Here is a 16,086-nt window from a genome sequence, read left to right as displayed (position 1 = left end):
AGGAGTGTTTACGTGTTCGGCGTAATGACGTACAACGGCCTCCACGACTTCTGTAGTCCTATTCAGCCACTTGGTAACAACCATCGTTTCTCAGACACGTACACTCTTCAGAGATCACCAGTGGGGTCACTGCTGATGGATTTAATGTCCTAGAACAAAACGTGATCCGTCTCTTCAATGTGTCTCAACCACAGACCTTATTTCCAGATATTTTCCAAAACCCTACGGAGAGATCCCATTGGCTCTGAGACGAGGGAACAGGAAGTGGTGAAATGCTGACTCACTTCCTGGTTTTAGGACTCATTCCTGCACCACTCTATATGGAACACATTAGACCCCTGCCTCAGTTATTAACGAGCCCCCCTCTCTTCTTGTCCCAGACTTCATCCAGATGGCTCAGAACTTCGAGGACTGCCGGCGCCGCTGGCAGCGAGCGGAGCTGGATCTGGGATCCTGTAAGGAAGTTCTCACCAAGGCCGAAACAGAGCGGGGGGCGCTGGAGGTCAAACTGAAACACGCCCGCAACCAGGTGGACGTGGAGATCAGACGCAGGCAGAAGGCCGAGGCCGACTGCGAGAAGCTGGTGGGTTGGAACACGTGTGTTTGTTGATGTGGGAATTATTAGATTCATGCAGGAGCTAATGACTCTGCTAGGGCTGTACCTGAATATTCGCTCGTTGGAGTACTATTCGGGTTTCAATCTCTTTATTCGGATATTCGTTTTTTTCAAATTGAATTTATTGAAATCTCCAATATCAACGTAAGAGCTTGTGCCTCTTCGGGGGGTGCTAACACTTAGCCATAAACGTTATCGTTTACTTTCTCCGCCTTTATATGTAGATATTACTTTTCTCCGTTAATCTCCGTCACGTTGTTTCCATAGCAACAACAACTTCCTGTCAACAGCCGTTAATCTCCGTCACGTTGTTTCCATAGCTGTTCTGACCCTCCTTCAAAATAAAAGCATGTCCATAAGTAGGAAGCCAAGCCAAATTACACTTAAGACATATACAACGAAAGTAACAAACACAATGCGATATCCTTTTCAATTTAAAAGAACACAAATTGGGTTACATTAACAAATAACTATAAATCAACAATACTATAGAATAACAAAATGAATGCCGTGAATAAACCGAAATACACGTGTTGGAGCGGTTCGCTGCTGAATACTACCGAATATCCGGAGCCCGAAAAATGGTATTCGGGGCAGCCCTAGACTCTGCAGGAGTCCCAGTGTTCGTCTGCAGGGATGGAAACATCTGTCCCTTTTGTCGGTTATTGGATTATAATATATTAGAAATAAAATCTGACAGTTTGTGTCATTTATTTTTGTTCATAACATATCATTAATGTTCTCTCTGTATCCAGACTCCATTGAGATAAACACTTTCCAACTGGATAGAAACAAATAACACTCTTCAAAAACATCTTTGTTATTTTTTCCACAATCACCATCTCTGGCTTGAGAGTTTGAAAAAGACTGGATTTGATACAGATTTCCAATGGATCTTTAAAAGGTCTTTTACCTACCTAACGTTTTAAAGGTCTTTTAAATATTGTAAGAAGTTGGAATTCAAATGTTATGAAAGATTTCCAAATAATTGGTAATATTTTTGAAAGGCAATTTACCAAATTCCCATCGGGCAAAAGTAAACAACAACAGCTAGCGACGACACGCTAATCATGCCCCTAATCTTTAGTCATTTTGTATTTTGTTTAAATTATATTTTGTTTATTGTGAGGTTGTTGCCAAATTTAATTAAAGTTTTGAATCCCGCCTTAAGCTTTAGGAAAACGTGTATTTCATTTTAAACATTTCCTAACCCTGCTTTCCTGTTTTGCTAATTAGTGCCGTTGAGCGTAGCACAACAATGAAAGAAAGTCAGAAGGGTTTCGCGTCCGCTCCCTTTACTGTGTTTAAAAACCCTGACTTTGCTTCGGTCTCCTCTGTATGTGCATCTGGTTCAAGGTGTTTCTCATTCACTGTATTTCCTCCAACAGGACCGTCAGATCCATCTGATCCGGGACCTGCTGACCAGCGAAGGATCCTCTAACAGCATCAAGCTGAGCGCAGAGCAGCGATCAGCCCTCGCCTTCCTCAACACCAACAGCCAGCCCACTGCTGTCCTGAACACCAGCCGCAGGTCAGACACACACACACACACACACACGCTGCAACACACACTATAACACACACTGTGCAACACACACGCTGCAACACACACACACACACACACACACACACACACACACACACACACACACACACACACACACACACACACACACACAGTATAACACACACGGTACTGAAACTGTTATTGTCTTATTGAATGAATATTTTTGTTCCCTTTTTTTAAATATTCGTCAGACTTGTTTCTGACTGGCACCCCACTCATTAAAATAAGGTCAAACCCGTTACAGTATCACACACACACACACACACACACACACACACACACACACACACAGACAGGTTTACGGTGTGTTTACAGCCTCCTGTAAACCTTATCAGTGCTCTGTGGTTACGTTGAGAGGTCAGTGTTCCTGCTGATCTGAGCATGGGAGCGTCTGACACTTTAGACCTGAATGCAAACAGAAGTGTCGATACTTCACTCCGTATCACTTTTAGATAACGCAGAAAGTAGAATTTAAAACTGTTACATTAAGGATAAAAACACTTACTTTACTGAAGGTACACATGTTGCTTTGCAGAAACACTCACTGAACACAAACCAACATTAGAAATGTCTTTATGATATGAGTTATTTTGATAATGCATTGACTATTATCAGCTTTTAAATAACTAACATTTCTCAAAAAACTGCACCAAGCAGTGTTTCCCACAGAATTTGATTCTATTGGTTTGATTCAACGTTCTTGTTGCTCTGTGTTGCGTTGTCAATGAGTGAAACACACCGGAGTTGAGGATCTGTGGGGTTTATTCTCCCAAAAATATAATTTACAATTTATAATTCAGGCATTTAGCAGACGCCTTATTCCAAAGCGACTTACAATGACCAATCACAGGGACATTCTCCCTGGAGTAACCGAGGGCTAAGTGCCTTGCTCAAGGGCACACTAGTGGTGGTGTTCCAGGCAGGATTTGAACTCGCAACCTTCCCATCATCAGCCCAGCTCACTATCCATCAGACTTTAAAAAAAAAAAGAAGAAACAAAATTCATAATAATTAAAAAAAAAATATATATATATATTATGAGATCCATTTGTGGCGGACGATATTTAATTGTCGCGGCCCGCCACAAATAAATCAATGTATGGGAAACACTGCCAAGTAGGGATGGGTACCGAGAACCGGTACTAATTCAATACCGGTACCTGATTGGACGGTATCGGTATACCGTTAAGCCGCTGGACAAACGGTGCTGCTATCGGTATATCTGTTACGTCTACTTCCTTAGTTTAACTTTAAACCATTCTGGTTGGTTGGGAACCCTCATCCCGTGTGATGTATCCGGTTTGAGACCCCTCTGATTGGCCACTGTAAATGCCACTCCTCATCTCTCTCAACAGCGCTCTTATTATTGTTGAGAGACTCCCGCAGGCATGGCGGACAGAGCGAAGCGATCCAAGGTCTGGGTGCACTTTTAAAAAATGTAGTGGCGATAGTGCAAGGTGCAATCTATGTACTCAATTAGTTGCTTGTAAAGGGGGTGACACATGCAACTTAATGAAGCATTTGCAAACGAGACACTCATTGAATCTAAAACGGTGCTAGCGATACTGCTAGTGCTAATAGTGCTAGCGGGCTTCAGCCTTGCCGTGTGTAAATGTGACCTGAGCGAAGGCTCGCAGGCAGGTTAGCTGCTGCGCACGGGTAATATGTTTTGTTTACCTGGGTGCAGTCTTGCAGGCACATCGCCTTGTCTTTTTTTTGTTTTATTAACACCAAATTATTGAAAAGTATCGATAAGAGTATCGAAAAATACCGATAAGCGATACCGGTATCGATAAAATCCTAACGATACCCATCCCTAACCGCAGCTTCTCTCACTCAAAAACATCTCCAAACATAAAAATATCCAGGTACTTTCTCTTCCTGTATTTACAATTACGTTTTTATATTTGTGTCATCTGGTTAATGTGACCTCCAAGTTTCAGGACAAACCTCTGTTGTTCTGTTCCACTGTGAGCCTTACATGCATTACCATTTGTATATATATCTTAAAGGCAAAATGAGAAATAACACAGTTCCCCAGAGTGTTTTTGTCGGAGCAAAGTATAAATAAACCGTGTTAACAATTCCCGTGTCTCCCGCAGACTGCGCACCATCGACGAGTCGGCCTCCATCCTGTCCGACATCAGCTACGACAAAACGGACGACTCGATGGTGAGCGCTTCGTCACTTCAGTTTAATCGTCATTCAAATAACCTGCTTTTATGTTGAGAATGTGACGTGACGTTGCTCTGTGGCAGGACTGGGACTCGTCCAACGTGAGGACGGTGCGCCTGAAGAAACGAGAGAAGAGGGTGAGATCAGAACTCGACAGCCGGTGCTCCGTGAACGTCCGCGTGTCGCTTCACGGGAACTCATCCATCCGATGCTTTTTTATTTCAGCGCTCCTCCAGAAATCACGTCGACGGACCTCCAGGCGCCTCCAAGCGCTCCAGATCCAACGGAAGGAACGCAGAGAGGGTAGGGGTGGATTTCAATATCCCTTTTTATAGTTCAAAGCTTCATTGATAATGTTTCTGAATCAATAACCACACGATTTCATTTCTGTGATCCAAACATGTTCAGTAAATCCACAGCGTCCAAAAGTTCACGTATAAATGCAATCATTTCCAAAAATGCACAAAAAGTTCATCTCAAACTAAATCTTTAGCTTCTTAGCTTTTTTTGGGGGGGGTCAGCTATTCATACTTTTTTCACTCGACAAAGAAAACTATTTTTTGTATTTATGTTCATTAACAAGAACGAGATCGTGGGTACAAGTGGGTTTTCTCCGCAGGGTGGCTGGTGTCTCCCTTAGGGATAAGGTGAGAAGTTCAGTCATCAGGGAGGGACTCGGAGTTGAACCGCTCCTCCTTCGCGTCGAAAGGAGCCAGTTGAGGTGGTTCGGGCACCTAGTTAGGATGCCACCTAGTTAGGATGCCACCTGGGCGCCTCCCGGGAGGTGTTCCAGGCACGTCCAGCTGGGAAGAGACCAAGGGGTAGACCTAGGACCAGGTGGAGGGATTATATGTCTTCTCTGGCCTGGGAGCGCCTTGGGACCCCCCAGTCAGAGCTGGTTGATGAGGGGAAAATAAAGTTTGGGGCTCTCTGCTGGAACTGCTACCTCCGAGACCCGACCACGGATAAGCGGGAGAAGATGGATGGATGTTCATTAATACAAGAGAACTGATTTAATACAAATGTATAAATTCCACTTTTATTTATTAAAACGTAATCCCTTTTTAAATGTAGGAAAAAAACAAAATTAAACCGGCCTTGCCAACGTAAGGGTATGTTTAGTTGCTCTGAACACTTCCTGGTCGGACTGCACATAGTTTGTTTAATGTGATTTACTCGTTGTCTCCAGAGTCAGAACTACATTTGCCGAGACGGCTTTTGGCTTTTTTGCACCACACGCCTGGGACAAACAATAATTCTGAGGTCCTTCCCAGCCCTGGGTGCTTTTAAATCAAAGTTAAAAACATTTATTTTTAATGCAGCCTCTCCTGAGATCTTTTAACCGACCTTATCGTTACACTTTTATGAATTGTCTTTTTTCTTTTTTTCTTAATATGTGTTTAAAGGCCCTCTGTGAAGCACTTTGAATTGCCGCTGTGTCTTAAAATGTGCTGTCGTGGCCTTTTAATCAGTTTCTACATTTAATATCCACTTTCCTCTATCGGGGGTTGTGGGTTATGACCATAGACTGTATATATAAATGGACGTAGGGTCCGTGACTTCACCCATAGGATTCTGCAGAGTTGCAGAGAAGCCCTTAGTAGGCGGAGTCTGCCACTAACGGCTTGACAGTGACGTCAGAGTTCAACTCCCGCCTGCTCCATATAAGGGCAAAGAGGCGGAGCCGAGGCGGGACCTTCTGCCTCCGAACTGGAAGTAAACAGAGCTAGCTCAGGCTAAGAAGCTAAGCTAACATGAAATACATGCATACCAAGTTACTGTTAACAGTGTAGTTTCCCTATATAAACGTTACATTCATAATCAAACGAGACAATCTGCAAGAGAATTAGCTATGTTTTGTTATTCTTAATGCTTGTCATTCACACGTTCATAAAATAAGTACCGACGCATAGCAGAACAATTGTGGCGATGTTCAGCTTAATAGGCATCAACATCATTTCTTTAGCTAACACTACAGCAGGCTGCAGGCGAACCAAGCTGTTAGCTGACGGTGAGGCACGTACCTGTCCATCAAAGTGACCACGCCCTAATTTATGCAAAGACCTAATATAAATAAAAGGGTCGCGTTATAAAACAATTCAATCGACAATTAATAATCATTAAGGTGGAATCTAACTATATCCCGAATCATTTTTAATGCATCCAGGGGTAAACATGTTTATTTCTGCTGTAAAGTTGGGCATTTTAACATGGGGGTCTATGGACATTCCTCCTTTCTGCAGTCATCGCCTATCGACCAATAGATGACCTGCAGTGGCACTTCCTTATTGGCATCCCGGCTCTGCCCCAGAGTTTGCCGCTTGGTTATGACGAGCCTCTCTTTGCTTCCAAACTAACTTTGCGGAGATCGTTGTAGTGTTGAATCACATCAGATTTATTCATTGATCCGGGCGGCGTACAAACATCAAGACAAACTTCCTCGCTTCAAAGTAACTCTAAAAGTCATCCGTATCAAAATGGAACAAAAAGAACACGGTCACAAGACTGTACCGCTTCCCGTCTAATCACAATCAGCTGTGAACCAATGTCCTGCCATACAAAGACATGCAGGTCATGCAAATAAGTGAGACATCTTTTAAACCTTAGTGTGACTCACAAAAACAAATAGTTACGAGTTTACTCTAAATCCTTATATTATTAAGCCCAACATTCAAACCACAACGATGAAAGGACAATGGCTCGAACATGTGCTTTACAAATAAACTAGCCTTGATTATTCTGACGGTTATTTGTATCGTGTTCTGGGTTCTTACGGTCATTAAAAACCTGGAAAAGTCATGGAAATTATAAATGCTAATTCCAGGCCGTGGGAAAGTTATGGAAAAGTAACTAAAGTTGCATCAAATATAATTTCTATTTTATCTAATCGCCGAAATAGTAATAATAAATACTGTATCGTATTAGGGTTGCCAGAAACTGACCATGATCAAGATCGATTATTCGGCAGCCCTGGCGAATAATAATCGATTATTCGACCGACCGACCCACCCCTATAATCAATAATCACTGGCATCCCTATATCGTATAGTAATGAAACGTTAAGTGGCATTTAACCGACGAGGTGTTTTGCTGGTGAGAGATTTGAGTTGCTTTAGTCTGTAGAAGCTAGTAAGCCAATTGGATTTGTTTTAGATCGGCACAACATGTTTCATATGCAGACCTTATTTTCCTGTTCCATGTTAAAATAAACCATTTTCAGTGGTACGCTGAGAAAGAGTCATGTTTGTGGTCGTGGGAAATTAGGTACAGGTCCTGGAGAAGTCATTGGTGAAAAAGTGTATGAACCCTACGTGTTGTTGCAGGGGAATGAGACTCTGGTGACGAAGACCACGGTGACGGTCCCCGTTGACGGAGGACCGGTCCAGGCCGTCTCCACCATCGAGACGGTGCCGTACTGGACCCGCAGCCGCAGGAAGACCGGTGAGACTCTAGGGTTATCATTCAGTGGGACTGAGAGACTCTCTTTTCAAAATCTTAAAATTAGTTTTATTGTTCAACACAGACTTCCCACAGATGGGCCGAAACAGTATCACAATGCAGTGAGTTGAGCAAACATGTAGCATTACATTAAAGTAACAGGGTGTCCGCGGGGTCTTAAAAAGTATTAAAGGGCATTTCCCAAGGTATTACAGTATATAAATTGTCCAAAAAGGTTGCAAGTCTGCGTCCAAATGGTTGGAAGATAAGGAGGAAGGACAATCAATACTGTATATAGTCAATGTGAGGTAAAGTGTGTCGCCAAGGTAACCGGTTAAAACTCCAAGTGGCGATGAGGTCTTAAGATGTATGGGAGTCATTCTATAATTAGGGGTACATGTCATGTCCATAGGTTGTGGTAATCCATTTTATTAAGTATTAAATTAATGCAATGATCAATTTTATATTGGGGCACATATTTATTTCATTTAATACAAAAAGCCGACAGATCACATAATGTATTTAGCAGAAAATGCATATTCAGTGCTGGAATTTGCTGTTTTGGTGCTGTCCGATTTGCTAAATGTCAGGGTTTGCTCTTCAGTTAAGCAATAACATACATATTTTTGTAAATAATTTTCATTATTGTTTAATTAAAATAATCATTAGAATATAAACAAGGTGTTTTCAAAACTATTTGGCTCATTTGTGTACATAAAATCACCCATTTTGTGCGTGTCCAAGAAATCTCTGTCAACTGTGTTACCCATTAAAAACACCCCTATAAATTATCAATGGTTTGCTCCAAAGTCATATTTACAGTATCAAGTGATGTCATTTCCTTTTTGGAGGGAATTCTGAAGACAGTGAGGCAAGTTTGTACTTCTCCTCTTCAATATTTCATCAATATTAAAGTGTACGCATAGAGTGGGTTAATTGATCATCAACTGTGTTATCAACATGTTTTTGTGAACTTACTTTAGATATTATATTTACAAATATACAGAGAGGATGCATAAAAACATGATTTTATCAAGGTAATGTGGTGACCGGTTGAAGGTCTGCAGTTAGCACAAGACGCTAAAATGGCGGAAATGTCAACTGTGTTACCTCTCAACTGTGTTACCTATCAACTGTAACACGGTTGACAGGGATAAACACAGTTGACAATGTTGGCAGTTTATTGTCATAGTTTATGCTTATATTGAATGTTGAAATGAAACTTCACAGGGTATGGATGATTTTGATATTCAGTGGTTTGACATGATCCTTAAACCGAGTTATTTGTGTTTTAGAGCGATGAAGTTATCTGCTGCAGAGAAGCAGCGCCAGTACAGGGCACGGCGTAATTCTGATCCTCAGAGACGGGCAGCATACTTACAGAAACACAGAGAGACATGGCATGACAACAAAAACCTAGGGAAGGTGAAGACAGTAAAAGATTTAAGTGAGAGGGAGAAGAGAAGGAAACGAACATACTGGAGAAGAGCCCAACACCAGAGCAGAGAGAGAAAGAAAGTGATAGAGAATCAGGTTACCCCACCCCAGAGTCCTGAAAATGTTCCACAGCCTGATATGCCAAGGTAAAGATTTATTGAAACACAGAAAACAAGTTTAAGAATAGATTTGATTATGAAATGATAATACATGATAAGACACTAGTAACTGCTTGTCATCATTACTCCATTCAGTAAGCATATAATACATGATCCATTGCTTTGTGTATCACTTCAGACAGAGAATTGCTGGAAGGAAGAAAGTCAAGAGAAGGGAGTCCAAGTTATACAGGGAGGTTCAAGCTTTGAATGAATTACTCAAACAACAGAAGAGAAAAACTGACAAATATAGAAAAAGATTTACAAGGCTAGAGCAAGTGTCAGAGTCACCCAGATCAAAAACCAGGCGCCTGTTAGGAAGGATTTCTGTGCCTACAGAAGTGCACAAAACATTAGTTTTCCACCATGCCCTAGTGGACAACATTAGTACAAAGTATGCCTCTACCACACACAAAAAGACTAGGCAGGTAATTGCAGCTCTTGTGTCAGGAAGGATCTTGAAAAAATACAAGTTCAAAAAAAGAATCCAGGAGACCCTATCAATTTCAAGAAAACAACAGAGCCACAGTGAGATATCCACCATCCCCAACAAGTTGAAGTATAGATCTTTATGCTATAAACTGGGCAACAACGTTCTGTCCTTCATGACAAGGGATGAGAATAGCCGTCTCACAGCTGGAAAATCCCAAACAATAACAAGAGGGAAGAAAAAAAAACAGAAAAGGTTCTTAAACGACACCATGAGAAACCTGCACAGGAGATTCCTCCTTGAGAGCCCCAACTGCAGGATCTCATATTCTTTGTTCTGCCGTATGCGGCCCTTCTGGGTAGTCCAGCCATCCATTGCAGACAGAGAGACCTGCCTTTGCAAGGTACATGAAAATCTTTGTTTTCTTGCAGAGAAACTACATTCTCTCCGACTCATTGGGAGAACTGACTTGGAGGGAATGGCAGAGTCAATATGCTGTGACTCAAAGTCAAAAGACTGCATGTACAATGAATGTCCTAACTGCAAAGATAGAGACTTTCCAGTCGCAAGTGAGGGAGATTTGCAAGCAAGTGTTTTTATCACACAGTGGAAAACGGAGACTGTTCTCAGAGAGAAGAAGAACAAGGAAGGTGAAAAAGAAAAAATGGCTGTCAAAATGACAATGAAAAAGAAGACAGAAACGACTCTGCAGGATGTACTCGAGCTCTTCCAGCGCCAACTTACACACTTCAAAAGACACCAGTTCAACATAAAGCAGCAATTCACCTACTACCGGGAACTAAAGAGGAGCATGACAGATCATGAATGCTTAATTCATGTCGATTTCTCCGAAAATTACGCCTGCAAGTACTCCTCTGAAATCCAAGCTGTACATTTTGCATCAAACCAGCAGCAGGCAACTCTCCACACTGGAGTTCTACATGTTGGTGGAGTGGAAGAGCATGTGTGCTTTAGCACAATCAGTCCATCAAAGGAGAAAGGCCCTGCAGCCATATGGACCCACCTATCCCCAATACTCAACCTGGTCAGGGCTTCCTATCCCAAAGTGACTGTTGTGCATTTCTTTAGTGATGGGCCGTGCACACAATACAGACAGAAAGGCAATTTCTATCTGTTTTGTACTAAGCTGCAAAAGTGTGGTTTCCAGTCAGGCACCTGGAACTTTTTTGAGGCAAGCCATGGTAAGGGTGCTCCAGATGGAGTTGGAGGCCTCCTCAAAAGGACTGCTGACAGGCTTGTTAGCCATGGGAAAGATATCCCCAACCCTGAGCTCTTCTTCAACTCACTGGTGGATGCACAGACCAAAGTCAAACTCTTCTTTATCAGTGAGGATAGAGTAGATGAATCGACAAAGAGCATGCCAGATCGTCTCCCGGTGGTGCCATCAACCATGCGCATTCACCAAGTGGTAACAGTGACCCCGGGACGAATCAGTTACCGGGATGTGAGCTGCCTTTGCTCAACAAGACAGACCCTGGAGTGTCAGTGTTACAACACGAAAACCTTCACCTTTGAGGCTCAGGCAACAGCACCCACACAGGAGGATGAGAGTCTGCATGAGGCCCAAATACATTGGCAAAACACAGACATCAAGGGCCAGTGGTGTATCTTAAATTATGATGACAACATTTATCCTGGAATAATACAAGAGGTGAATGAAAGTCATGTTGAGGTTAAATGTATGCACCGGATTGGAGTCAATCGCTTTTTCTGGCCTAAGCGGGAGGATGTTCTGTGGTATTTACATGAGGACATGATCAGAATTATTCCTCCACCAACTTCTGTGACCTCACGACATGTGGAGATCGACAGAGACATATGGTCAAAGATCTCGGCGATGTGAACTGTCTTAAAACAAAAGAAACACGAAACATAAAAATGAAATACAAGAGGATGAGTTATAAATGTTTTGTGCATGAGATTAATAAAAGGAAAAAAATGTTTTTTAAATGTAGAATATGTTAAAGTTAAAGATGTTTGGATTCTACTTGAGTTAAGGACAGAAGTTAGGGATGTGAAAAGATGTATTAAATAATTTGTTTAACTATGTTCACAGTAGCTATGAGATGAGTTTAAGTATTGTGATGTTTTTTAATCTTCTTAATTCATCACTTTTGTGATCAAAATAAAAATGTTATCTTTAAGAAAGGTTTCTGTTGTTCTCTTAATGCGTCCTGTCACCTGTGTTACTTCATCAACTGTGTTACTGTGTCTGTCAACTGTGTTCCGTGTGTTTTTTTGTGTAATAAATATTTGAAATGTTGGTTTATTTGTAAGACAAATTATGGGGTATTTCTCTAGAAAGGGAAGTTTTACATAAGGATGGTGAATAACTCTAAAGTCAATTTAACATGGATTTACGTCGAAAAAGGATTCATCCTTGATGATAGCACCTCACAGAATGTCCATCATTAAGCTTAAATTTCATATTTTCAGATCAGTTAGACAGAACATCTCCAAAACCCTAGTGAATAGACTTAAAAACTTTCAAACAAATGTTTTATCAAATATGTAGTACTTCATTCATGTTTTATATGACATATCATTTGTCTGTAACACAGTTGACAAAATAATGCATTGAATGTTTATTTTCATTAAAATGTTTTAAAAGTCATCAAAGCTTAAGCTTGGCAGTTGATGAATTTAGCACGTTGAGAGAGTATTTTATGAAAACAACTAGATTATTTATTAAAAAAAACAGTAATTTCTTGACTTTTTGGTTGATGTGAAATGTACCCCTAATTATAGAATGACTCATGGAAAGGGTCTTAAAAGGTCTTACATGTGACTTCAGGACTCCTGCATAGACCCTGAGTGATGCAGCTGAAATCATATCTAAAGACGGCTAAAGATCTACCTGTTGTTTAAGATGATTTGATGAACGTCTGGATATGCAGCAGAAATGATCGACAGTACCGTAATTTCCGGACTATAAGGCGCACCTGAATATAAGCCGCAGCAGCTAAATTGAATGATGTGTACATATATAAGCCGCACTGGACTATAAGCCGCAGGTGTTTTAATGTTTCATTACCATATGTAAGGGTTCGTGCACAGAGGGGATTGTCGGGAAAGAGATGGCTGTTTGAGGAAGCTCCCATTTATTAACATTTCAACAAACAAGTTGCATATTTGCATAACGTATTCAAGTGTTAGCATTTAGTGCAATAGTAGCTACAGAACATGTGCTGTGTAAACTGTACTGTATCACATAGCGTTTCAGACACACACACTTTTCAACTTTCAAACTTAAACGGTGCGCTCCCAGCGCACGTACCGGCAGTGATCTAGAGCAGTGGTTTCCAACCAGTGGTACGGGGACAAACTGTCTCGCTCTCGTAATGTCTGTCTGTCTTGCTCTCGTTCTGTCTCTCGTACCACTCTCGGTTCCACTTTTACTTTTACGCGCTACCTGTCTCACTCTTTTCCGGCCTCCAGCTTTTCCTGCTGGAGCCCGCCGCTTAAAGGTGGGGGGCGCGGACCGGCCATAGAGCCCATAGAGTTAAAGGTGGTGGACTGTAACCTGTAACATCCATAGATTTAGGAGGTCCCCTAGTGGCCGTTAGCTGTAACATCCATAGATTAGCCGCACCGTTATATAAGCCGCAGGGTCGAAAAATGGGGGAAAAGGCGCGGCTTATAGTCCGAAAATTACGGTATATGTTTTTATTAGAGCTGCATGGTGGTGTTAACGTTGAGTTTTGTTTCTTTGTTTTCTGTCGTCCAGCCAACCTGGAGTGGGACTCTGAGTCGGTGAAGTCTCAGGACGTCTTCAAGCAGCCTGAGGTCCTTCAGGAGAGACGGGCATTACCAGGGACACCTCAGAACCTCGGGGTGGTCCGGATGCACGACTTTGTCTCCAAAACTGTGAGAAACATATTCAATCTGATGAGATTTTTAGGGCCTGCGTCCACCTTTTGATGAGTGTTTCTAATAACTCCACCAAGGACAATAACAGTCAACATTTATTGAAAGCATAGAACTGTATAATATAGAAATGTTCACGTCTAATGAAGTAGACACGCTTCTTACCAAAGTTTGGGGGTTTTAAAAGGCATTTTCAGTACATTCAGAAAACAGTTTGCACCCCCCGGAAAGGAGGCTGAGTCAAAGTCATGAATTAAAGAAAGATGATATTGTTGAAAATGTATGAATTCCAATTAATTTGTTTATTTAAATCGTCCATTTTAGTTTAAAGGCGCTGACGTCCAATTAAAGATCCACTCCAAAAACGTTGATGTTTAAAAGTCATTTGGTCCACCTCGATGTAATCACTTGCATACAAACAATACAAATATCAATATAATAATTAAATCCCCACTAGAGCAGTGTTTCTCAAACGTTTTCGTACCAAGAACCACTTAGCCAATAAAAAAACACTCGCGGACCACCTAACTCCACAAATATAAAAAAACACATCGTTTTTCTAGAATAGATTACAAATCGCCTGAAGATGGTACAAACAGGTGGCAACATGTGTGACGAAGGTGTTACGCTGGGCTATATCATGCAATCGAAAGTGAAACTTAACCTCGATCCGTTGCGGAGATAGTCCCGCGAGAGTGCGGAAAACTTAAATTTATTTATTTATTTCAAATGGGAAATTTTACCAATATACTCACGGACCACTAGGGGGCGCTCGCGGACCACCAGCGGACCACACTTTGAGAAGCACTGCACTAGAGGATGTATGTTTTGGGTCTGGAGACGATGTGTTTAATGTGCGAGAAGCACGTTTAATCTGACGGGAGGAAAGCACTTTCTTTGGGGCCACGAAGCGCCTTTTTACTAATTGTTTCTATGATGACCCATCAGCTGTCACAGCTGATGTGAGACTGACTGACTTTGTCCCGCTGGATTTATCATGTGTTTAGTTTTCTGTATATTTGTTTGTTCACCATTTACACACACTGGAAGATGCTGCCAACCCTTCCCATCCATCGTCAGAATAGGATGGGTTGAAACTTCATACATGCATACGTTTAATTTGCAAGGTCCTACAATCGACAGTTAATTATGTAATTTTCTTTTTACAGTTCGTGTAATTTGTTTACTTATTGCAATGAGTCTTTCTTTTTGATATATTTTTGGTGTTTAGAGACATTTCTGGTTTGGAGGAGGCACTTAAGTTTCAATATTTGTCATCACCGTCTGTCGTGTGTTTTGAATTTGGTTGTTATAGTTCTTTAAGTTGACCCCCAGTCGTCGTCTCGTCCGTCCCCCCTCCTGTTGAATGTCTCCAGGTCATAAAGCCCGAGTCGTGCGTTCCCTGCGGGAAGAGGATCAAGTTTGGGAAGATTTCTCTGAAGTGTCGTGACTGCAGAGTGGTTTCTCACCCCGAGTGTCGGGAGCGATGCCCCCTGCCGTGCATCCCCAACCTGGGGGCCACGCCCGTCAAGATCGGAGAGGTGAGAGTGGGACATTTCATTATTTTGTATGTGTTCCGTTCATGGTATGCACAACTTAACGTATAACAAATATTTACAAAACATGTCTCTATAAACACACCTTTGAGCGAAAAGGAGCAGGGAGAAGGAAATAATCTTCTATGACCCGCCCCTTTCTAAAAACATAGAAACAGACGGTCTGTCCTTCATATGTTCTTATTCACAGCCACACATCACAGCATCGTAGGATAATAAGAGAAACACAAACACGTACGAACAAAAATACTTAGTTCCCACTTGACAGTTAACGGAAAGAAACAAAACATCAACTACACATGAACAAGGACAAGTGCAGCACCCTCACCTGAGTCCTACTGGAGGAGAAGAGGGAAAGCGTCGCATTATAATAATAATAATAATAATAATGGGACCTGCCGATAAAGAACAGACTTCACAAATATTTACCACAATACATAAACGTGTTCACATTCCCCCATAGAGTCCCATTTTTCTTAATTCATAAAAGTTCTTTAACTGAAAGATAGCTATATCGTTCTTTAGATCATTCTGTTGAGAATGCCACCGTTTTACACCAACCACCGAAATCTGCTTTAAAGTCATTTATATTCACCACATGGAGCAAAGAACATATTTATCACGCCTACAGAAACATTTGTTAACAACTTGTATTCACTTTCCATCAATAGTTTTTTTGTTTATTCAATATTATTTGTTATTTAATTTTCTAAGGTAGGCCAACGTTATTACATTTAATAAAATGTTTATCCCTGGAGTGGCTCTCTGATACTGGTTGTCTAGTACTTGAAACAGGATTGTACTGATACAGCTGGAGGAAG

At 41.5% G+C, this 16,086-nt stretch overlaps 1 protein-coding gene across 1 annotated transcript in view; it reads left to right on the top strand.

Moving 5' to 3' along the window:
* Window positions 1–16,086, top strand: part of racgap1 (Rac GTPase activating protein 1) — a 28,484-nt gene that overhangs the window by 2,808 nt on the left and 9,590 nt on the right. Inside the window, exons 3-10 of the mRNA XM_079675212.1 lie at window positions 381–583; window positions 2,005–2,147; window positions 4,286–4,355; window positions 4,442–4,495; window positions 4,584–4,661; window positions 7,682–7,799; window positions 13,570–13,709; window positions 15,086–15,250. Of these exons, the coding sequence (XP_079531338.1) occupies window positions 381–583; window positions 2,005–2,147; window positions 4,286–4,355; window positions 4,442–4,495; window positions 4,584–4,661; window positions 7,682–7,799; window positions 13,570–13,709; window positions 15,086–15,250 (971 nt within the window). The remainder of the gene's footprint in view (window positions 1–380; window positions 584–2,004; window positions 2,148–4,285; window positions 4,356–4,441; window positions 4,496–4,583; window positions 4,662–7,681; window positions 7,800–13,569; window positions 13,710–15,085; window positions 15,251–16,086) is intronic.

This window comes from Notothenia rossii (assembly GCF_949606895.1).
Source record: "Notothenia rossii genome assembly, chromosome: 4".
NCBI classification, from domain to species: domain Eukaryota; kingdom Metazoa; phylum Chordata; class Actinopteri; order Perciformes; family Nototheniidae; genus Notothenia; species Notothenia rossii.
The sequence above is the reverse complement of the archived record's forward strand: the minus strand, read 5'-3'. Positions and strand labels throughout refer to the sequence as shown.